The sequence below is a fragment of the Desmodus rotundus genome, chromosome 6 (assembly GCF_022682495.2).
Source record: "Desmodus rotundus isolate HL8 chromosome 6, HLdesRot8A.1, whole genome shotgun sequence".
Taxonomy (NCBI): Eukaryota; Metazoa; Chordata; class Mammalia; order Chiroptera; family Phyllostomidae; genus Desmodus; species Desmodus rotundus.
In genome coordinates this window covers 80,463,531-80,489,064 of record NC_071392.1, presented here as the reverse complement: position 1 = coordinate 80,489,064, position 25,534 = coordinate 80,463,531, and the positions used below count along the sequence as shown (strand labels likewise).

The following is a 25,534-nucleotide window of genomic DNA, read 5'->3' as shown; positions in this document are numbered from 1 at the left end:
AATAATGTCGATAAAAAGGAAAAAAAGAATGATGAAAAAATTACAACTAAATTACAGAACAACCACCCTTAAGAACAACCAGAAAACTAGCTAAACAGAACTCTTATAACTAAGGATATAAAGAAGCCACATCAAGACTGGGTTATACAATGAAATAAAAAACAAAGCCAAACAAAACAACAAAACATAATTCTACATATGCGCCAAATTTATCCCTACCAAACTTAGTGATACACAAAAATTTGGGGGCTCCTTACAACGCCGCTGTGCTAGAAAACAAAATTATACTCTTACATGCTGTGGATGGGTTACCTACCCAAGTAATGATGGTAGACGTGAGCTGCAGAAAAGCAATCAGTCCGTCCTGCTCCTTCTGGGTGATGCCACGCAAAGGAAGGTGGCGGTACTGGACGCTGTCTGCACTCGGGAGATCCTTCCGGAGGTGCTCGTGGTAAAGCATTAAGGAGTGAAAAAAATGCTCCCAGGAAACAGGACTGCCCCCTGCTCCCTGAATATTTTCAACTGTAAGGAAAGACAGCACAAAATTTTCTTTCAAAAATGTCTAAGCATTTGCTTGGAAATGGAGGATACAAATTTACAACAATACAAATACAAATATAAGAATACAAATTTAAAACAATAAATTTTGCTCTGCCCTGGCCAGGTAGCTCAGTTGGTTAGAGCATCGCCCCGATACACCAAGGTTGTAGGTTCGATCTCTGGTTAGGGCACATGCATGAAGCAACCAATGTTTCTCTCTCTCCCTCTAAAATCAATGAAGAAAAATTAAAAATCTTAAAAAATAAAAACAACCACCTTTGCCTTTGTCTGAGATAAGTAATGAGCTGAGAAAGGGCAGAATCCCTGTGTGCGCTAGAAGTCTGGGTTAGTTTTGCTCAGGACTAAGCAGGGGCAGTGCCCATGTAAACGCCCAGGTGAGCTGCCCTGGAGGTCAGTCCTCCACTTCACAAGCAGAGCCCCTCCGTGTTGTCATGTAACGGTAGAGGGCCACTGCTCCCACCACACAGTTCCCAAGTGTGGAGCTTAAATTCCCACAGACAGCACTACCTACAGTCTCAATCCACACCAAGCACCACGCGCAGAAGCACGGCACACAAGACCAGCCGGCCTCGGCAGAGCAGTCAGACGCGCCTCTGCGGCCAGGCTGGTCTCAGTTCCAATCACAGCGCCCCAGTTACTTGTGACTCTGGGTAAACGACTTCTCTCAACCTCAGTTTCCTCAATGTAAACGAAAGTAAAAACATCTACCTAGGAAAGCAGATGTTTAATAAATATTTCCTTCTCTTCCCTTTTGCAGTGTTTTTAGTTTAACCAGACTCTGAAACAAATTAACAAGTCTGAAAGTTACATGAGGACGTTGGGAGAGGGACCAAAAAAAATCATTAAGTACAGACATTTAGAAAACAAGCACTTATGAAAATAAAGACATCAAAATTATGCAGCAGGGTGTATATGTTGCTTTGAGCACCAGATACGCTCTTAAACATTTTTAAGTATTAATTTTGATTTTGTAAACTGAACTGTATTTTATAAAGCAAATGATAAAATTCCCCAGTGTGAGATCATAATCAAGGCATCACTGTGCATACAGCCACCCTGTGCTTCTTTCCCTGTTACCATAAACATCAGTTATACATCTGTAGAACCTACCACAAATAACCAATAGTCTTTAAAAGACCAAGGGATACTGCACTCCAGAACGTCACGATGAACTGACACGACATCCAGACTCTGCTTACCGTGACCGCTGCCGTTGACTTTGAGCAGGCTGAAACAGTAGTGGGCACACTGGGGCCCACTGGCCAATCCCTGGAGCATTTTCAGGTAAGGAATATAGATAGTTGGAGGCAACAGGTCACCCATTTGCCTAACAAACTTGGACAAAACAACCTGAAATAGGTGGAAAGCATTAGTTTACATAAAGCATATCTTCAATTTAAGGCAACATGGACTCGCTAATAAAGACTACATACTAACTAAAACTAATGAAGTACTCTGATTTAACCCCCAAAAGCCAAAATAATCTGGCATTCTACTTAGGAAAATTTGCTTTTTCAACCTTGTTATGAGCAATTTAATACAATTACAGAATAATATTTTTTGTGAACATAAGGTACACTTTTTTCCCAAACATCTCAACATCAGAGAACATAAGACTACTCACATTCTAAATATGCAAAACAATTGAAAAAATTTACCAATGTAAAAGTAACCTGCAAATTCAAAGACATACCTAGAAATCAGAGTTCCTAAATTCCAGTCAAATTCAGTATAAAGACCTTGGAACCCGAAATAATTTTTGATGGTAACCTGAACATATTTTGTTTGTGTTCCAGCCAATGCCATGTTCCTACACTCCTGTAAGTCCACGTGTTAGGGTTTCCTTTTTTCTTGCTTATTCCTTAAATCTATTATCGACAGCTAAAAATATTGCTCAGACTCATTAGTTGGAACTCTAAGCTGAAATTCCACAGGTCTCTGGAAATTATTGTTAAATCTGTTAGGTGTAATAATGATTTTGTAATTATGAAAAAAATACTCTTATTTGGAAGAGATATTAACTTCACTAACGAGAAGGCACCAATATCTCATGCTGCTTACAATTTATTTAAAATACTCCAGCAAAATAAAAGTAGTAAAAATAACTGCAGTAGATGAAGCAAACATGGCAAGATATTAACAGCGATTGAACTGAGATGCTGGATGTTCATCAGAATTAATTTCTCTTCCATGGTTGAAAATTTTCGTAATACAAAGTTCTTTTTCAAGTCTTTAAAAATGTTAATAAATCCGCCCTGGCCAGGTGGCTCAGTTGGTTGCAGCATCACCTCACACACCAAAGGCTGTGGGTTTGATCCTGGTCAGAGCACACACCTAGGACGCAGGTTCAATTCCCGTTTGGGGGACGTATGGGAGGGCACAATCGATGTTTCTCTCTCACATTGTTTCTTTCTCTCCACCCCCCACCCCTTCCTCTCTCTCTAAAATCAGTAAGCATATCCTTGCGTGAGGATTAAACAAATTGAATAAATCATTTTCTAAAACATTCTTTAAATGGGGAGAAAAATGAAACAACAAATGTAACAAATACAGTAAAATAAATGGCATCTGACCTTAGGATCTAGCACAACTGAAAATTAAATGCATGGAAACTTCTGGAACAGGAAATCCCAAAGACGGATATGGCAAGCCATCTTATTTGCTACTTCATACTTTACTTTAGTTAATACAGGGTAGAAAATGAGCTTTTTCCTCATTATCTACTGACTCGTAGGCATTCTGTCACCCATTGTAACGTCTAAGCTTTCTGCTTTAGTCCTTGCACCTCTATGTTCTCCAGCCTGTTAAGAGTGGGGTGCACTGGTTGTTGTCATGCCTGCAGAGGACAGGCTGGTACTCCTGAAGTTCAAACAAGTTACACATGGAGAGACCGGACACCTTTCTGTCTGTAACGACCTGACACACACCTAGTGCGTCACAATGCCTGCCTGCATCAACTCCAAAATAATCAGAACTCAACGGCAAGAGTTTCAAATCTCCTTAAATAGAAGGAAGAAGTGTAAGTTTCCAAAAGTGGCCATTTGTGTTACCAGCAATAAATCAGGAAAAAACATTTTTCATGTTTCCCAACTGCCAGTTACCATCTCCGAGCAGAAAAGTAAAACCATAGCGCTCACCTGGCGCTGAGGAGGCCGCTGGTGAGCCACGCCGAGGTACGAACCCAGGAGAGTGGTAGTCTGCAGAGGCTCTGAGGGACACCAGTACTCTAGAGCAAGCTCCAGGTTAAAAGGGTTCTTCTTATACAGCTCCCCAATCTGCAGAGAGTAAGCAAAGACTGTGGGAAGATACAGACAACTCAGAAGTTACTTTCAAATGAAAATTTACATTAATGAGTTCACCAAAGACAGTAGATCTAAAATTCCCAAAGTTGTGAGAAAAATCGCAGAAGAAGGAACATGACAGTGCATCCCATATAACGGCTTACCAAGAGCATCAGGTGTTCCAGATCCCTTCTAAGCGAAATGGGGGGTTCATTACCCATCTGCATACTCATGTGAATCATTCGAGCATCTTCATCGGCCCGATTCCTCAACTGCTTCACCTAATAAATATATTACACGTGGTTTGAGATGTAAATTTATTATATGAGTGAATAATACTGAAATCAGGAAACCAGGCAACAATCTAAAAGTGATTACATAAAGGACAAACTGTTTAAATATCAATTCCACTTTAATGACATGAAGAAATATGCTGGCAACTTTATTATATTACTGTCCATAATTTACAGTATCTTTTTAAAAGATTTTATTTATTTATTTTTAGTGAGAAGGGAAGAGAGGAAGAGAGGGAGAGAAACATCGATCGGCTGTCTCTCGTACATGCCATAATTTATAATATCAGTATCTTTAAATGTCAAAGCATTTCCCCACTATAGAGAAGTTGAGTTTTACTACAGTGTTTCCCAATGGGGACATTACTGACGTTTTGGGCAGAACATTTCTTCACTGAACACTGTAGGATGGTTTAGTATCCCTGGACTACCTACTAACTACCAACAACACTGCTATAGACATTGTAACGAGCAAAACTGGCCCCACTCTTCCCAAACATGCCCTGAAAGGCATTATAGCCCTGGTTGAGAATCATTACCTTATAACATTTGTGTGAACTAAATGCCAATTGAAATAAGAAGCTACTTCTCCCTTACAAAAAATTTCGTTAGATAAATCCAAAATTATAGTTGGAGATTTCAACACTCCTCTCTCATTATTCAATAGAACAAATACGCAGAAAATCAGCATGAATATGAAAGATTGATCAATACTATCAACCCACTGATCAAAGAAGTCTCAAGGAAAATTAGAAAATATATTAAGTTGAACAAAAAGAAAATACAACATATCAAAATTTGTGACACAGGCCCTGGCTGGGCAGCTCAGCTGGTCAGAGCGTCATCCAGATTTGCCAAGGTTGTGGGTTCGATTCCTAGTCAGGGTACATACAAGAATCAACCAATGAGTGCATGAATAAATAGAACAAATCGATGTTTCGCTCTCTCTAATTTCTTCTCTGAAATCAATACATAAATTTTTTTTTAATTTTATGACACAGCTAAAGCAGAAATTAGAAATAAATATATAACGTTAAATGCTTCCATTAGAAATAAAAAAGGTTTCAAATCAATAATCTAAGCTCCCACCTTAAGAAAATGAAATGAGAAGGGCAAATTACACTGAAAGCAAAAGGAAGATGGTAGGAAAGAGCAGAAATAAAAAATACTTAAGCAAAGTATACGAAAATCAATGAAGCCAAAGCTGGCTCATTGGGAAAAATCAATACAATGTATAAACCTCTAGGTAGGTTAATTAAAAAAGAGAGAAGACACAAATTACCAATATTAAGAATGACAGAGAAAACATCACTACAGATCCTATAGATATGAAAAATGTAATACAGGAATATTAGAGAAAACCTTATACCAACCAATTTGAATGAAGTGGACAAAGTCAGAAACCACCAAAGCTCATTCAAGAATAATCCTATATCCACTTTTAAAAACTCTAGTATCCCAGATTTGTGTGAATAAATTGTGTGCCCTATCCAAGCCATTTATGATTTTATTTATTCAAATTACTCTCATCCTTCATTTCCAGATACCATTATCACTCCATAACCAAAGCCCCGTCTGTACTACTAATTAGGAAAAACATTAAGCCCTAACCTTCCTTATGGCTTCATTTCTGCAAATGTAGAACAAGAGGATTAGCAGACTTCTTCCTATTCCAACATTCTGTGAGGTTAATCTACCAAGTCCCTCCCGGTTGATGAGGGGTCCAGTTATCTGCTGTGTTCCTTGACTACTCTAGTCCTGAGTGAGCCATCTTTAGCTTAAGTAAGTCCATAGTAACTTACTGTCTATACCTCTCATTTACTTACTGTTACTACCTATGCTTTTCTGTGTGTGTATCTTATTTCTCCAGCTAGGTTATAAATTCTTTTCTGGAAGGGAAATGAGTCTCCTGCTTGTCTTCTTCACAACTCCTATCATAGTACCTGGAAACGTGAGAAACTCAATAGACAGGATTCATTAAATAATGAGTTAGCACTTCATTCCTTGATTGCTTATTGCCATATGGGTATTTTTTTTCCATTTGCTTTATGTTTTTCAAGGGGTATGGTATCAGAACCACACAAGAGTATTACACATGTAGATCCTTGAAGAGAGCTTATTAAAACATACACACAAAGGGTGATTTGATAGGACTTCACTCCCTCTTTTATCTCCTGCTACCATTTTGATGGCTTTCTTGGAACAAAACGGCACAGAGAGCATCTGTTATGAAGGAGCTGTCTGAAATGGCTCTGAGAATCCTTTTTTGGATCAAACCCTTTATTCAAAAGTAGTCTTGGCATTAATTTCTATAATCTTTATGTTATCTGTATCAATGCAGAAGCCCATTTATATACTACAATTAAGGGTCTAAACAATTATCTGTGCAATGAGATTTTCCGCTGTGGCTTCCACAACTCTGTATAGAAATATACATGAAGCAACTCAGCGTCAATCGCTAGCGTAGCATGGCGTTAATAATTTCCTACCCATTCAACATTTTCATTTAACTATTACTTTCTCATTATAAACCACTGTCGATGTGAAGTATTTCTTTTAGCTTATTCTCAGTTAACAGGTTTAATTATTTCATTTTCATGAATCACAAACTAATTCACAAGCTGTGACATAACCCCTGTCAAATTTCAATCTATACTAAAAGGTTTTATTAATTTCTAAAACACCATGTTAGTTTCACTGTTAGGTTTTAAATTATTTTATAAAATTCTTCTACTACTTTTTTTACTCATCCTAAATTATTTCACCGACCTTCATTGGCATAAGTGCAAGGAAATCTGTGATGAGATTGTGGATCCTACGAATATAAAACTCCTCCTGATAGAAGTTTTCTGACACCACTACGGATTCGGTGAGGAAGAGGAAAACGTTGTCAGCAACCGCGAGCTCCGCCATTGCTTCATCTGCTTCCGTGAATTCAGCCAGAGCTAGAAATGTATTTAGAAAAACAGCACACGGAAGAAAAGTTATTAAACTAGATGACAAATAAAATCTTTAAAAAATGAAAATAAAAACTCAATAGATTAAAATAGCTCGTAATATTCTGGTATTTCAAAATTGCTCGACCTCCTTACACATGCTATGCACCAAATGGGCCTGGATTCAACTCTGATTGACTCACAAACCCCAAAGAAGTACTGAAAAAGTACATTAGAAAACCACACGCTCTTCACAGTAACATCGTGAATGATAAAAAACTACTTCAGAGATCCGTGATGTAACGGTGACGTAGTCAGGGAGCTACTACCAAAACATTAACATGTGAAAATGATGCTAAGGCTTTCACCTCAGTCAGTGAAATGATCTGGTCATTCAGAAAAAGTCTTCACAACCAATAAGTGAGACCGAAACCTGAACACAACCACCTAAGTAACTCTACTAATTTGGTAATCAAGTAGCAAAAATTGAAAAGCAAATCTCAACCTAAAGATAAACTAGTCTACTTGTAATTTTTCTAGGTTTTTGTTTGAAAATTTCAAATTATCTTAAAAAAAAAAGACCAAACCCCCACATACCCATCAGCGAGCTTCAGTGTTACCCATATGGGCAATCTGATTTCATCTAGATCTCCACGCATGCTCCCTCTCCACCACAATTAGATTCAAGCACATTCCAGACAATTTAACATTTCGCTTGTATTTCAGCACACAACTCAAGGGTACTTTAAAAGGAAAATAAACCATATCGTTCCTCAATATCAAATATCCAGACGGTACTCAAATTTACAATTGTCTCATAAATGTTATGAAAGATTTTGGTTTTGTTTTTTGCCTTTTATCTTTTGTGCAGTTTGTTTGCTTGAATCAGAATCCAAGTAAGAGCTACCTATTGCAGCTAACTGATACAACTGAAGGCTCCTCCTAAATCTTTACAGTATTTCCCTTGTCCTTCATTGGCTGAAGAAACTGGGACTTTTATCCTGTAGATTTTCCACAACGTGGTGCGGCATGCGTCCCGACGGTGCAGCGAACACATCTTCTGTCCCCCGGGTACACCAAGCACTGGCAGTTCTACCCAGAGAGACTTGGTCTTACATTCAGTGTTCTTGGTAATAGTACGTCCTAGGGGCAGTGTGTCCTTCCATCGAGAAACGCATTGCTGACGACTTCTTCTGAATTTCACACATGAAGCTGCTAGGTGAGTCTGTGGCGCTCTGGCTTTGGAAAGGGGCCGCTGCAGAGCTGACTGTGCCTGCCTGTCAGGCCAAACAGACACGCAGTGTGCTGCTGAAAGCGTCTCCATCGTCTTGGAAAGGGTCGCCATAGAGATACACCAGGATAATCTCCACCAGAGGAAAAGCAATGGGCTTTTTTTGGTTTATGTTTTGTTTTGCATTTTGAAATAAAACCTACATATCTATCCATTCCATACAAACTCCTTGAGAACAAAATAGTTTCTTAATTCTTATGCTGAGTAATAATGATTACTGAAATTACCAATTAAGTAAATATTAATAATAACAATAATTCCAAATCTTCACTTGAATTCATAAATGTTGGAATTAAAATTGCAGGATGATCAATTCAAGAACTATTTATGGAAGACTAGGTAATAAGTGGCATTAACAGCTTAATATAAATTGAGTCTTAATGTTAAAATCAGTATATTCAAATTTTGTCAAAGTTTACCACAATTCCAAACACACCCTTTATAAATTAATGTAATAAACATGTTTGATAAAATTCAAGAAGTCTATGAAGAGAGTGGGAACTAATTTTTTAAAATTGAGATTTTTGTTAAAACTTCTCTATTATTTCAAGAAATGCCCATTTCTGAAATATAAGATAAACAATTCATCCTTTATAGCAATTTTTAAAACTCAAATTTACAAAAAAATTATAGTTTAAAAAATGTTAATTATAATATCCCTAATTATCAAAGCTTATAAAAAAGGGTATGAGCGTGTAAAGCTAAAGAGATTAAGTAGCCAAAGACCTAGGCGTAGAAAGGGAGGCTGGATTCCCGGCCTCCTCCTACCTACTATTCCACAGCCAAGTGTAGTACGTTCTGTCGTACTGTCGTGCCTCTCAGGCTCAGGGAAATAGTACAGTAAATTACAGCGCGCGAATTTAATGAAGCATCATGTAGCCACTTAAAAGTTTAAAGGGTAATTTTATGCCCTTTAAGTACTGAAAAGTCTATCAGTACTTTTCTGGCATAAAATTAGACTCCAGAAACAGAATTTGTACATGATTATAAAGGTCTAATTAGCCACCTATCAGCTTTAATAAAAACCACTTGGCCAAAGAAAATCTCCTGATACGAAAAATGCTTTCCGCAGCCCCCTTGGGAACAGCACAACCTAGCGGACAAAACCTTCTAGAATCATACCACTGGTAAGACAGTGCAATCAGCTGACACTCCAGGACTAGAACACATCGGCATGGATGGTAAACTTTAATAAAATCTTTCCAGATTTACCATAAAGACAAGCGACGACTCTGGGACTTCAAATGACAACGAAAGCACAGTTCTCACCCCGTGAGTGTGTGTCTCTGCTTGAGCATGGTAATCACATGCTTGAACAGGGTAATTACATGAATGTAAACAGCAGAGTAGGGTATGCCCTAGTGGGCAATGCACTGTTAAGTCAGAACCCCACATTCATTCTTCATTGATCTGACGATCTCCTTTCTAACGTATTATATTTAAGGGAAAAAATTTTCATATAAAATCTTTGGGAGACAAGGGGGAAAAAAGCTGTATTTCGCCACCTTACAAACTTGCATTTAATACAGTTCTGGATATCTTCCTATGCTCATGCTTAAATTTGGCAAAAATAACACCCCTTCCAAAATACCATTAAAATTGATACGTTCTTTCTCATACCAAAATCACCTACGATCAATTTACCTGTCACGTCAGGTAACTGAGACACTCCCCGCAGCGCCAGGGCCCAGGCAAGTCTGACAGTGGCTTGCAGCCCCGGCAGCTTCCAAGGCTGTGAGTCTTGAAGGCGAGAGTGAATGGTTGCAATGTACTGCCTCTCTGTCAGCAGTGGGAGCTGCTGAATCATATCTGAAAACACAAAACAGACCACTATACCAAAAAAGTAGAAAAGTTTTCACTTTGATATACAGAACTAATGTCTAAAAATCAGGAACATCACAGAATTCTCATTAAAGAATGATGACTAGTTAACATTAAGGTTTGAAACACCAAAAATTACACTACTGTAAAAATTGCACACACACAAAAAACAAAAGATATTAATAATCCTAAATTTTAATTCCATTATTTTCGATGGTGTTTAAGTGTACTATAAATAAATTAGAAAAATAAAGAGCTACTCCTGTTTTCAGTATATAAATTCTAAAATATAAATCAATGCTACTTAAAGGTCAAAATATTAGAATCTTACTAGATAAATAAGCCAACCTGAATTTAAAATATCAAGTAAAAACTGACCAAAACAAGAATGTAAATTGCAAACAAGTACCTAACATAAATGAAACATAAATTGTAATATAAATGAAATAGCCAAATGATAATCAAAGAATTTTGAAATTACACTTCAGTTGTACTGTGGTACTTCAAACAAGCACAGAATTCTGAATACCAGTAATAAATAAATAAATAAATAAATGAGAAACACCACTGACCACCCAAGATTTCACTTATTTTCTTATACTTCCTTTTGATGTCATCTTGTGAATCATTAGTTCACAACCTTCAAGAACACATTCTTTGTTGTTGTTGTTGTTGTTAAATCCTAACCTGAGGATACATTTATTGATTTTTTGAGAGAGGCAGGGAAGAGAGAGAAACATCAGTGGGTTGCCTCCCATATGTGCCCCGACCTGAAACGAAACCCTCAACTAGGTATGTGACCTGACCAGGAATCAAACTCACAACCTTTCGGTGCACAGAAGGATGCTCCAACCAACCAAGCCACACAGGCCAGGGCTAAGAACACATTCTTTATTTAACTTCCTATACTTTGAAAGGTTTTGTCTACTATTGTACATGTACTAGTAATTCACTTCTCCCATTTATTAATCATGATAAACAGAATAACAGAAATTGTAAATGAGTTAATCAATCTAAGCACCTGACATTGATACAATCACAACCTAGTGCCAAAACCTTTGTATCTCTGTTAGCCTACGAAACTTTCCAGGCATTTCGTTATCTTCGGAAAGTCCCAGTTTGCAACCTTTCATTAGCACAGCGCACCCCCATTTAACTCTGTGACCCGCTACAGGGAAGGTAACCAGTGTGCTGACGAGCAGCGTTCCTGTATGAGCATGGGCACTGCTCACTGTGTGGCACACGAAGCGCAGTGTGGCAGCTGGACTGGAGGGAAGGGGCAGCTGTGTTTTCAATAAGCCCGTCCAAGTGGCCACAGAGAGTCACCAAAGATGACAGGCCAGCATCCATTCTCCTCACAGACCCAAAGGTAGAAGTAGATGATGCACTCAGGCGAACGGTGGATAATTATTGGAATAATTGTAAGTATCTATTACACTAAATAGTAATAATCTTTCTTTGGGGGAATCATTTTTGAGGTCCTCGGTTCTGAGCAATAATTGGTTATGTGGTTACCAAGTAAAATTGTATATGCTTCAGAGAAAATAAAAGACAAAGATGATATATTACTAAAAATGATAGTTCTCTCTTAGAATGTTTTCATGAAAGGTTTGAAATGTAAGTAAATAGTAAAGAAATAAGCAATTAAGTAAATCAGGCATGCATAACTCATGAACATGTGTTACATAACCTTTAACGCTTTCCCATTCCAAAACCCAAAGGACAGTAGAAACATCAAACAGGATTATAAATATTTTTTAAATGTAATCTCATTATCTAAATACTCGAATATAGGAAACAGGCTGTGTGGAGGAGAGTAAAGGGGGGAAAACTGGGACAACTGTAATAGAACAACAATAAAATATTCAATTAAAACATACACAGGGTCCGGCAGAATTAACGCCTGCTTGAGTGTGGCTGGTAGGGTAATAACATGGGTGTGATAATTTGTAATTTCAATTTGAACATTTCACCTAAAATGTCATATGGTGTGTTTGAGTGTGATATTGTTATGTTACAGAATTTACATCTCATGATTTTGTAATAAAAAAAGGGGCATTATTTGTGCCAAACCCTGCATATATATTCAAATATAAGTGAATTGTACACAAAGGAATAAAAAGTACAATTTTTAACTTTAGCAGGTAAAATATCCCCCTTCTTAAATGTTACGCCCACAATTTCACATCTGACTTTTAGAAATAAGTGCATTGTATTAAGAGACATGAAACCCAATACCGTCGCGTTCCTCTATGTTCTGTTCTATAAAACTGGTATCAAAGCAGTACAGAAGTGCCATAAGAAGAGCCAGATTCACTGAATCCAAGGAGCCATTAGCCTCAACTGTCACTCTTTCCAAATGTCCAATGAGGAGCAGAGTGTCGTCTTTGCCTAAAGGGGACTGGCAAGCCCAGGCGAAAAGGCTTTCTGCCAGAGACTGCCTGCACTCCTTGATGAGATCAGAAACCTAGAAATAAAAAGTATGATTAAATATGGATAAAATAAAAACATAAAAATAAATCATATTGAAGCCTGGTCTTACTCCAAAATCGAAACTATGTTTTATAAAGATAGTTTATAAAAACTATTAGATAAATAAATATATCTAAATCTTACAATCTCACCTCTGAAATTCTGAACAAACCCTATTGTTAATTCCTCGTTCTTAAGTTCCAAGCTCCTGTGTGGGATAACCAATTTCTTGAAGAGTTCATTCCAAAAGAAGAGCTAGAATTGTACAAAGGGACTAGAAAGACGCTAAAACCACGGCTAGTCTATTTCACAGACACAGTGGCCTAAACACTTTAATATGCATTATTGATTTTCCCACGCCTGTACCAGAAGAATGTTCTGACTGTCAGGACTTTCTGCCTCCGAGATCTGACAAGCCATGAATTGATCGTGTGAAACCTGCCTCTTTGCGATGTTTTTCACTGCCCAAACCTCTCTCGCGCTGCAGTTTCTCAAACTCATTGTTCACATCAATCTGTGACACCAGAGTAAGGATTTTGTACGTCAACCCTTGCTCCATCAGCTCATCTGTAAAGCGTGTTGTCATGGAAACCAGTTCTGGACTGTAATAAAAAGAAATCAATAAACAAAGTTATAACGACTAGTAATGCTTATACTTCCTCGTTAGATGGATACGGCAAATGCTCTTTTGACAATATGTTGTGTTACTGGAAACAACCAATGAATTGTAACCTAGATGTTGTCATCCTTCTTGGATCACTGAGTTTCAATAAGCTTCTAACCACAAACAACTGAATTATCTTCTATTTGTAAACAAAGTACATTTAAACATGTCATGTCAGTCTTGGCAGAAAAAGGGAGCGTTTATGACTTATGTTACACACGTTACTTAAATTATACATATTAATGAGAGATTTTTGTTGTTTCTAACACTGTAATTCTTCAGGTAATTTCTAATTAACCCCTGAAATCCAAGACGTGCACAGACCTGAGTTCAAGGGTCCACGTCTTCCCTCGTCTAGACTGTACCAAAGCTTTCAGGGAATTTGCAATGCATCGCTTTCCATCCCAATATAAAAGAACAGCTACTAATCCTCTGGTGAGGCCAGGAAAGTGTGGCTGCTGGTGCTCTCCTAGAAAACGAAGTCGAGAAATAATTTAGTAAATAAGTACTTATGTGCTTAGGATGAGACAAAAATCACTATACCAATGTTCAAAGAATTCACAGACTCTCAGGGCTTAAGGGCCCCTAAGGGTCCTCTACTTCAAACATCCACCCACTGTTTTATTCTCTTTCACAGGAAATCTTTCCAATATTTAGAAGTTTCTTTCCCTAGAGTCTTTTGTTTCGTCTTCGTCACTCACCCTTTCAACTGCTCTCCTTTGGGTAAGTTCCACTTTGTCTTTTTTTCAAAGCACCCTGCCTAGAGTTTCAGTTTCATTTCCTATGGCTTTCTCTCCCCGTAGTTCAAGTACTCATCCACTCCCGTCCCTTCAGTTCCCCAATTCATCTCACTGCTCCACACCGCTGTACAGGTGATTGCTTCCGTCTGGATGCCCTTGGTCCTCCTAAGTGCACGCCTATTCCATCTGACATTTGCCTACTCACTTTTCTTTTTTTTCTTTTTTAAAGATAGTCAAATATTATTTTTTATTTTTTATTTCTTTTTTTAAATTGGATTATTTTTATTTTTTTTAATTTTTATTGTTATTCAATTACAGTTGTATGCCTTTTCTCCCCATCCCTCCCTCCCCCACCTCCACCCTCCTCCTTGATTTTGTCCATGTGTCCTTTATAGTAGTTCCTGTAATTCCCTCTCCCTACTGTCCCCTCCCCACTCCCCCCTGTCCATTGTTAGATTGTTCTTAACTTCAATGTCTTTGGTTATATTTTGTTTGCTTTTTTTTTCTTTTGTTGATTATGTTCTAGTTAAAGGTGAGATCATATGGTATTTGTCCCTCACCGTCTGGCTTATATCACTTAGCATAATGCTCTCCAGTGCCTACTCACTTCTCAACACCGACCTTAAGCCTCACATCTTTGTGAAGACTTCCCAGTACAACCCAAGGTCAGTTTAACCCTCTGCCTTCCAGACCATCACTAAATCTTGCACACACCTGCATTAATGCACTTTATGGGGTTGTGATTATTTGCTTCCATGTCTTTCTCAATTACTAGACTATAAGCTCCTTCACACTATCTGAGGTTTGGTTCATCTTTATATCCCTGGAATGGTAACACAGTGCCTAGCCCATGGTATGCAAAAAATAAATGTTAAATAAAAATTCTGAGTTAAACTCAAAACTCATGCACATCCAGTTAACATCTCCATCACAGAATGGGAAAACTACCTTATTTATTCTCAATATCACACTTCTTTTAACACAGACTTATGTGTGGCAGCCACATGGTATCTTTAGACATACTAGACTTTCTTTCAATTACAGCGTCTACACGGCTTCTTCACATGGCTCATTATAATTAAAATGAATTTATTTTATGGAAATCTCCATTTTTTTTCTATATAGTAGCCAAAGAAACAATCTCCAAGTTATTCTAGATTAAATCTTCTGTTTAAAATTGCAATTAGAATAAAATCCAAATGATTTTCACGGTCTGTATGACTGAACAAGGTCCAGCCCTGACCCTGTAGCTCAGCTGGTTAGACCATCATCCCAATACACCAAGGTTATGGGTTCAATACCCGGTCAGGGCACATACAAGAATCAACCAATGAATGCAAAAATAAGTGAAACAACAAATTAATGCTTCTCGCTCTCTTCCCTCCTGCCTTCCTCTCTAAAATCAAATTTTAAAAAATTTTAAAAAGACTGGATAGGGTCAGATTCCTGGTCTGTCCTCATCTCCCTTCACTCTCCCCCTCGTTCCTAATGTTCCCTGTGGTCTTGTTATCCTTTCACATGCCTGTGTCCTCCCCTCAAGCACTAGCTGTTTGCTCTGCCTAGAACCTCCCTCGCCAACACCCCTGGCATTTGTCATCATGAAGGCCAGGTCAAAGGCCCCAATGTCACCGAGGCCTTGTCTAAGAGCCCTATTCAACTTGCCTCCATCTCTCCTCCACTGCCCTGTTTTATTTTCTTCCTAGAACTCAGTATTATTGAAATTATCTTACTTTGTCCTAGTCATTATCTGAATCACCCCCTCAAAAAGCAAACTCCAAAAAAAGCAAAAACCTTACCTTCTTCCTCATTATGAGACAATAAATGCTTTGTGCTACAGAATTTCTCAGATGCAGCCAATGATTCTTTGCTAGTGAACGACCATGTAAAAGCTTATATTACAAGACACCGTCAATGCCTCCAGTCACTAAAGCCTTCCATTGGCCAAAGGGAAACAAAAGGCAATATTTGGAATATGACTTTTCAAATGAATGGCATCCTTAGAAACTATTTTGGAATCTAAATGATATACTACCTTAAACTCCGAGCAAATAATTTTATAATTCTTACTACCTTACTGTAGGTTCAGTTAAATGTCACCTACCAGCGAGGAGAAGCTCAACAGCTGCCAGTTCTCCAATGTCAAAGAGATCGCTGAGGATAAAGGCTTCTTTAATGAGCTGCTCAGGAAGAAGCCGGGTTCCTTGTTGACCCTGGATGGCCACTCCCTCCGTACTGGCTTTCTGAACCTTCTCGTGTTGTTGGACATTTTTTGGCTGCGATGGCAGAAATACATAAGGTCATGTAATGAAAAGAGTCCATTGGAAACACGGTCTTCCATTGCTACCTGCAGAAGTCCATTCTAAGGCAGACTGGCAACATGACAAACGAGGTATTTCTTGCCAGATGGTCTACAATCAGACCTTCATGAAGCAGCATTTTACATTGCCTTCACCTTTTCATCCTATTACTGCCTTCTCAGCGATGCCTTCTGCTGAACTCTGAACTACAAAATTTGAAGAAAGCACACAAAGGAGCATACTGCTTTTCAAGTTTCTAAGGAACTTTTCCCATTATATGTTTAATAAATAAAAAAGTAAAATCTTCAAGTGGAAAGTAATAATGGACATATGAAGTGTTACATTAATTAGTGGGGCTAATGACTGTTTATTGGTATATTATTTAAAACATAGTCTTATCCACCAAAAGGCCTTACACCTTGGTTCAGATATTTAACGAATAACACATAGTACAGAATTACTCGATGGATCACACTGTCTTAGACATTTACACCTTAAAAAAGGCTACAAAGATCATTTACTCCAGCCCCTCCATTAACAGGTGGAAAAGCTGAGGCCCACATGAGTCAGATGACAGGCCTACGGGAATACAACTCTGGTGGCATAGCCCACACTGGAACTCCGCTCAACTGGCTCCCAAGCTAGGACTCTTTCTAATAAAAATAGCTAAAAAACCTACAAAGCAAAAAGCCATTTCTGGTTAAGACAAACTCAGAAATAGTTCTTATATGATCTTGTTAGTCTATAAAAGAAAATTGACAAACAGCAAGAACAGGCATTTCCAAACACAAATCTCCCCCACTCAGTACTGTATTCCTGAACGAAAAGGATTTGAAGATGCAGTGATTAATGATATGCACGATCTGACTTGTTCAGCTAATACAACTCCTATAACATTATGAAGAGTTAAAATTTTGAAGTGTGCCTGGAAATAAACAAAATAATCAATCTTACTGAGCTTAGATGTATGAACTATAAGTCAGAAATTCCAAAGAGGCTCATTTTTCTAGAATATACTGAACTCTCTAAATTGTATTTAAATAGTAATATATCTCCTAGCTAGAAATAAATCAATTATTAACTTCTACAGAAAACAAAAGAAACTAATAACTGGTTCTAGAAAAAATGACATTTTTAGGGAAAACTTGACATCGATCGACCAGTACAAGTACCATATTTCATTTACATGCATTAAGAGTTTATGTGCTCCTTGAATCTTTAAAAAAGCAAATCCAAAAAACGAAAAAGAAAATGTCCTACTGGGTTTCTGAATAATGAGATGAAGTCGGGTTTATGTTTCTTCAAAATCATGTCAAGAAGGTGGACAGCTTCAGGTTGTCTTCTCCAGAGAGCATTTCCCACCGTCTGCCAAATGTCTTTGTAAGGACCCCACAGACTCGCAGCTTACCGAAAAAAATAAACAAAGGCAACATCAAATAAAACAATGTATTTGGAAAATAACTTAGGTGTTGTCTATACATTTTAGTCATGCACATGGATACTTTTAAACACACCGAGTTATACACATAAAACAAACATTAACATAAAAGCATACTTATTAAAATTCTCAAGCAAAAATATAAACATCATTTTATCTAACTTAATATAATGTAAATTCTGACTTTAAGTTGGAGTATCAGCGGAACCTGGTTTTGCCACTTGATTAGCTGGGTGACACAGAGGGAGAAAATACCCTGTTTACGCTTCGGTTTCCTTATACCTACAATAAGGACGCCATCAGCTCCCTAGCACTGAATGATTACATGAGACACACTAGGTGGAACACACAGCACGGTGCCTGCATAGCGCAGGCACACAGTAAATGTAAGCCACTTTCCATCCACATGAAAAGCAGGAGTAGGGGGAAATCAGAGTCCATAAAACTTAACAGCTAAGAAAAAAAAGCATTTGGGCCAGGATACCCGCTAATAAGAAGCACAGAATTACGAAATACTTTTGTAAATTCATATAAAAAGGGTTACATTTGGATTTGTAAAGGTAGTAAGTAAGAAGTAATACTGAACTTTTGCTGTGTGCCACTGAGCATAGTTCTAAGCTCTTTCCATGTATCGTTTATCTCGGAACACTATGAGGTCGGCGCCATGTATTCCCCCATCTTTACAGACATGGAAACTGAGGCAGAGAGGTCAAGAAAATCACCCAAGGTCACCCTGGTAAGTAAGTGGGGTGTGAACCCAGACAGTCTGGCAGCAGAATGTGTCCTAACCACTAAGCAGCACTGCCTCCACATGGAAACGTGAGGGTGAATTTATTTCAGGCATGTCCGGTAAATAGCCTGGGAAGTAAAGAAATTCAGATCACATCCAGACACACCCAGGCAAATTTACGTTACCTAAACTCAGCCAAATTCACTTATCTACAAATATTTAAGCTCCAAGAACAAACAGTACGATATGACGGGGGATAAGAAGAGAAACAATCCTGGTTTCTAAGAACCTGCAATCAAGTTCAGGAGACAAGGGGAAGGTGAGTGAAATATCCCACTAACAATACAAAAAAAGAGTAGAATTGTTGCCACAAACAACGTGAGAATTTTAAAAGGTCACATGATGGTCGAGGACTTCTACGGGATGGTTACACACTTGTGCGGCAATTGGGAGGATGAGAAAAGCGCGGGTGACAAAGAACAGCCCAGGGAAAGTGTGAAAGAGAATCTGAAGAGCACGTGTGAGAGAATGAGGTCAGATGTCAGACCGGTGGCTTTCCAAATTTGTTTTACTGTAGCCGTGGTAAGAAATATTCCGTATCTCAACCCACTACACACATACATGCAAAAGTCAAACAAGTTTCATGTGAAATACTAACATTCGCTCGTTTATTACACCAGCGCACTCGTATTTCATACACTCTTTCCTTTACTGGTGGAGGACCCACTACATTTATTTAGAGCGCATTATTTGAAAGACACTACCCTGAAGTCCAAGGTTTCTGTCTGCGAACAATCAGATAGGGTTCCTGGATGTGTTTATAAAGTCTCTGAAAGGGAAACTAGTCAAATCCCATCAGTCACTCAATGGATGAAACTTAGAAATAAATAACTATACTAACTGTAAAATTAGCCTAAACTGTAAAGGATGCTCTGTGAACACATTTAACTGGTATCTGAGAAAACACAAAACCAACTAAAGTTACCAGGACAATATGAGGGACATGAAAGTTAACCTAATTCAATGTGCTACATTTCTCCCAACAATATCAGAGGAAGGCAATCTAGTGGGGAATTTTTTTAAGGGGGGGATGTGTAGGGAGAGGACAGACTAAATCAGTCAAGCTCAATCATTCATTCACTCACCAAGTACTTATGGAGGGCCTGGGACTATAGGCTAAGCAAGACAGGATCCCTCCTGGAACTTACAGATTGACAAGTGGAACATTAAACACAGACTTCAAAAACCAGTTACCAGTACAATAAAAAATGTGAGGAAGTATAGAGTACTGAGAATATATACAAGGGAACACCTACCCTAATCTGAAGGGCAGGGCAGGAAATGGTATGTCAGGTCTTTGGCGTGGGGAATGGAATCAGAATGCCTCGACCACACGCAGAGAGTAATCAATCATCCAACTCCCTGCTTCGCTCCCATACTTGCCAAACCTCTGATTAAAAATACACATCGACATATAAATTTCTAGAACAAAGAATGAGCTGACGCACCAGCAGGAGTACCAATGCAGATACACTTCCCATTAAAGATCAATAAATTGGCATACTGGTATGGCATATATCTGTCTTTTACTGAGTCTCATTAGAGAAATTCAATTACTAGGATCGAATCAACTCCGGAGACACTAACAAATAGAGTTCTGTACCTGTCAAAATTCGGGTCTGCCCCTGGGTCCTGGCGACCCCCCATCAGATGCTAGTTGCATGGTGCCTAGCTGACTTCTCTAGAAATCACCTTCTTGGCCCTCTCTAACTGCAAATGATGGAGTAGTTTTGAGCGTTGGATTTCAGAACAAGATGGGTTTTTTTCCTATTAGTAAACGGGAAAGTTTCAAGTACTAGTAGAATGAAATCGGCACTGTAGGACAAAGGCATGACTGATGGACTCTCTAGAATAGGAAATGTCCGGGACCAAGGGTGAGAGGTAAGCCACTCCCGAGGTGGAAACCTAAACTAGGACAGTGAAATGGACAAGGCCTGTTTGTAGAGTCAGAACTGGCAATTGACCGGCACGGGGTGCAAAGAAAAGATACCAAAAATGACTCCTAGGCAAATTTGAATCTTGCCTTACAACGTACTTAAGAACTCTGACAAACTAAGGGGAGGGGAAATGCTAGAGCGAATGGGGGTACTGGGTGGGGGGTGGGGTAAAGGGGAGGGGGGAAATGGGACAACTGTAGACGCATAATCAATAAAATATACTTAATTTAAAAATAAGTAAATAAAAAGAAAAAAAGTCCTCTGACAAAGAGCTGACAAAAGACTGTCAGTCCTGCGCAAAGTACAACAAACCAGGGGCGGGCGGGGGGTGGGGGGGGTAGTGCATAGAGCCAGAAGGACAAGGCGCCCGAGAAAGAGTGCTCTTGAGATTCTCGACAAGCAATTACCACACAGATACGCTCTTAATTGTGTCCACGAAGCTAAGTACGTTTCAATCCAGCCACTGCCATTCTAAGCAGAAAATTCACTTTCGGGAATCCTTGCCCCGCCCACTAGGCGCCAACAGTGCTTCCCAGGAATTGTGACAACCAAAGTGCACCCACTCTTTCAAATCCCCGGTTGAGAACTGCCAAAAGAGAAGCCCCCCCAGGTCTTTCCGAGTTCCTTCACTGCCTTCTAGGTTCTACCTCGCCCCGAAGATCAAACACTCCAAAGGTACGGGAGCATCCAGGAATGGCCACACCCGCAAAACTGGAAGTCATCTGATGAGCCCAGGGCACCCATTCTCCTTCTCCACCACCTTCCGGGTTGCAGGCTTCATCATCGGGGTCCTCGCTTCCTGCAAAAACCCCCCAACCTCCACGAAGGGTCCCGGTGCGAGCTGTCAGCGGGCGCTCGTGGCTGAAAAATATCTCAGGTCCTCTGGCCTCATTGCCCGAGACTTGCGTATCCTGGCGAAATCCCGGCCGCAGACACATAATGGGGTGGGGAGTGGGAAGGACTAGGCTCGGCCCTGGGCTGCGGGAGATTGCACGCACAGTTGCAACGAACCCGGTCCCCTTGCCTCGACCCTCAAAGCCCAGCTCTGGGACTAGAGCCGCAGCGCCGACGCGCGCCATTCAAACTGGAGAAGGGTCGGCACGCTAGGCCCAGAGCTAGGGAGAAGCGAGCACTATGCACAAGAGGAGGCCCGGACTCCAAGGAACCTCACAGCCCGGGTGTCTCCCTGGAAAACCGATCGTAGCCCTGCCCCAGTTTCCCTTCGACCCCACCGCACTTACCCGAATTTACCGCCAACAGCGTCGCCATCTTGGAGGCGCACTAACAGAGCCCTGAGCGCACGGAAGCCCCGGAAAACTGGGAGGCTGCCCGGGGCGACACCTGAACAGAAAGGTTCCACGCTGGCCCCTCCGAACTGCACGCCAGATCGGCCCAGGGGCAGCAAGACTCGGAAATCTGCTCCGGGTCGCAGAAGTCAATTTTAGCCGCGATTATTAGCATTCAAATAAGGCGAGGGCAACCCGATTGGAAAAGCGAGGTCCTTGATTTAACGTTAGTTGTGCAGTGCATCCTGGGACTTGTAGTTTCTTGTTAAGAATGACTAAAATTGGTGAGGTGGAACAGAAAAAAGGTTTTCCGAGACTAGGTATTGAAATGACTCTCGTTTATGATATATAAGAGCCGTAAATCCAAATCACTATCTTCATTTTAAATTAGATATTCCTTGCATTACTCCCTTACTTCAGGGAATGGAATGGTGTGTAAGGTGCCTAAACCCCCAAAACCCAGTTTGAGCTGTTACAAACTAAGTTTTTATTACATTTTAATATATCAAGTGCATTGCGTCAACACAGTTGCATAGAGTGAAACAAATAATAACATTTTATTCTGAAGTTTTCAAATGATACAAAATTAGAATAATGAACGCCGCACTTCAATAGCACCGCCAATTTCTGGACCCCACCCCCAACACGGAGATTATTTTATTTATTTATTTTTTATCCTTACTCAAGGACATTTTTTCACTGCTTTGAAAGAGAGAGCGAAAGAGAGAGAGAGAAACAGTTGCCTTCTCGTAAGCACCCCAACCTGGGTACGTGCCCTGACTGGGAATACAAACCACAACTTTCGGGTGTACTGAGGAATGCTCCCACCAACTGAGCCACATCGGGCAAGGCCAACATGGATATTATTTTGAAGCAATTTCTAGACATATCATTTCATAATAACAAATATTTTTCTACCTAAGCACCCACAAATAACTGGACCTTCTTTCTTCACTTGCTAGATTTTAGTTTGCTAATCAAACTAAAATATATCCATTACCATTTGCTATCACATGCCAGATATTTATTGAGAATTTCACAGTATCATGTAATAATAATACATAGCATTATATATGTATTATTTTAATATATTTTATAAGTTACTTATATATTATTATTTCATTATCTCATTTAATCCCTGAAACAATCCTATCGGGCAGATAATATAATTAAAGCTACTTATTGCAGATGTCCCTGTGCCTTACTACCTCACTTTATCAACTCCCCCAACATTCCACTGAGGCTGGGAGAAAAGAGTTTGTATTCCCATTTCCCTGTTGGAAATCACAATTAGGATGTTGGGAACCACCCTGCCTGGTTTCAAAAGCTGTAAACCCCCATGGCTAAGGCTGAGTGACAGACTTTGGGACCCTAAACCATTAAAGAGACAAAGCTTATCTCCCTGGCAGGGGTGCTATCTCTGCCCACTTTACTTCACCCTGCTTGGCCCCCAGTGCATGACCAGTTAGCCAATGACAGGTAAGATTGCTCAAGGGAGGGACGACCTAAGACAGGCATGGTCACCAAGAGGCCTTCAGGGAAGGATTTGGGGGGGCTATAGAAAAAGGGGGTGATGGACCCTCACCTGTCGGTTTTGACATAGCCTGAGTCCTCATTCTGTCTGCAAAAAGTCTCCTAATCTCTTGACTGCCTTACTTCCCCTCCCTGACTTAAGCCTGAAACAATGCTGGAGGTGTGTTCAGCCCTGTGCTGGAAAGAGCGGGTTCCCTGGGGAAATCAGGCCTAAGAAAGAATACATAAAATCCTATGAAACCTACTTTGCTAATATCCTCAATTTAAATGATGAGGATCCAAGCACGAAATGAGTTTGTTCCCCAAAGTTTTATAGCCCTTTAACTATCTGACCTTGACTCAGAATAAGCCCTGAGTTCTTTGAATGTTATCTATTATTTGATCATTTCCACCTGACAATGATTGATGAGCTTTATGTATACACCCTGTATTCCTATGCAAATTAAACCCAATAAAAGCCCATTGAGGAACAGGTTCCTGGCCCTTCTTTGAGAAATCGGCCACCTTTACTCATCCGTTGCAGCCGGTGGGGTGGGGGGCCCTGTGGGTGGAGCACCCCCCCACATTAGATAATTTAGACAAAATCACAGAGTATGTTGTTAAGAATTTCAAGCATATTCATTCTCCTGCACAAATAACAGTGAGAGAATGTATATTAGATGGAACACAAAAGTCATTGGTGATTTTTTTTAAAAGTCATTGTTATAGAGACAGAAATACCAGACAATTAAAGTGGTTTTAAGGAGTGAAAGGGAAGAGAGAATGAAAAGGCGAAGTTTAGTGTGAAAGTGAGAAGAATATTGAGCAGAAACTTGGCAGGAAGCGGCATTTCCTTCTCAGCACAATCACAAGCCTTCCCCTCCACAAAGTTTTAATTCCACACGCTTCCTTCTCGGTAGGTCACTTTGCTTTCTATGAGGGAGCTCTTTAACTTCCTGCAACTCCCCCTCACCCACAGTCACACAAGCATTCTCTCTCCCTTGACCTGTGGGACACCACTTTCCTGGTGTTCCTTCTATCTTTCTAGTTCTTCTTTTTAAGTTTCCTACAAGAACTTCTCCTATTCACACCATTAAATGTAGCTCTTCCCTTTCCAGACGGAAAAGCTCTTCCCTTCTCCAGCCTCTATTCTTTTCCTTCTACGCACTTCTGAGAAATCTATGGCTTCTTACTGCCACCTATGAACTGATGAATTCTGTATTTCTATTTCTAGTCCAGTCCTCTCTGCTAGACTTCACATCTGTGTATCTAAGTGGTCTACTCTACTTCCCTATTGATTGTCACACAGGCATCTCAAAATCAATTGATTAATCCATAACTTTAATGAGCACTTTTCTCTTAAAACCTTGCCACCTGCCCTGGGTAGTGTGGCTCAGTGGGTTGAGTGCCAGACTGCAAACCAGAGGATCGCTGGTTCGATCCCCAGGCAGAGCACATGCCTGAGTTGCAGGCCAGGTCCCGCCAGTAGGGGGCGCGTGAGAGGCAACCACACATTGATGTTTCCCTCTCTTTCTTCCTCCTTCCCCAATGTCTAAAATAAATAAATAATTAAAAAAAAAAAAAAAAAAGCCCTTGCCATCTGTATCCACTTGGTTGCCAAAGTCAGAAACCTGAGAGTCTTTAACATTCTTCTTCCTTCAGTTGCCAAATCCTCTCCATTCTACCTCATAAAGATTTCTGGATCCCTTCTCCTCTTCTCTGCCCCTGAGGCCATTGTTCTCTTCAGGGCTCATCTTCTTACACTTGGTATTTTGCAATTGTCTTCTCACTGTTCTTGCTGATTTCCACCTCATCCGCCTCTCGTGGATTCCCAAAGGGATTTCAAACACACAAATCATGTGCTTGCCCTGATCAAAATGTCTCAGTGACCTATTCTAAGGGAAGTATTTGAAAACTCCTTAGCGAGGCACTCATGCCGCTTCCTGATCAGGTTTAGCCTCTTCACCTTCACTCTTCCTCAAGTGCCCTTTACGCTGACCATTCTGAATAGCATTGTTATTTCCCCCAGTACAACATGCTCTCCTGTTGCACCTGCAGTTCTGATTGCCTGGAATGCCCTTCCTTCCCTTCCCCCACCCTTCTGTGGACCACCCACCAAGTTAACCTCCAAATTGGGACTGGCCTTCCAAGTCTCAGGGCCTGTGTTAATAAGGCCTCCTTGATGGTATTCTTGATTCCCCTTCCAATTCAGGGG

The 25,534-nt window shown here is 39.9% G+C and overlaps 1 protein-coding gene across 1 annotated transcript in view; it reads right to left on the bottom strand.

The window, feature by feature from the left end:
* Positions 1-22,017, bottom strand: part of NUP205 (nucleoporin 205) — a 66,615-nt gene extending 44,598 nt beyond the window's left edge. Inside the window, exons 1-12 of the mRNA XM_053926373.1 lie at positions 21,763-22,017; positions 17,617-17,759; positions 16,161-16,332; positions 13,644-13,788; positions 13,098-13,257; positions 12,422-12,650; positions 10,007-10,171; positions 6,905-7,080; positions 4,007-4,123; positions 3,699-3,836; positions 1,761-1,911; positions 317-522 (exon numbers count right to left, since the gene is read on the bottom strand). Coding sequence (XP_053782348.1) covers positions 317-522; positions 1,761-1,911; positions 3,699-3,836; positions 4,007-4,123; positions 6,905-7,080; positions 10,007-10,171; positions 12,422-12,650; positions 13,098-13,257; positions 13,644-13,788; positions 16,161-16,332; positions 17,617-17,759; positions 21,763-21,790 — 1,830 coding nt within the window. The 5' untranslated portion in view covers positions 21,791-22,017. The remainder of the gene's footprint in view (positions 1-316; positions 523-1,760; positions 1,912-3,698; positions 3,837-4,006; positions 4,124-6,904; positions 7,081-10,006; positions 10,172-12,421; positions 12,651-13,097; positions 13,258-13,643; positions 13,789-16,160; positions 16,333-17,616; positions 17,760-21,762) is intronic.
* Positions 22,018-25,534: the final 3,517 nt, after the last annotated feature.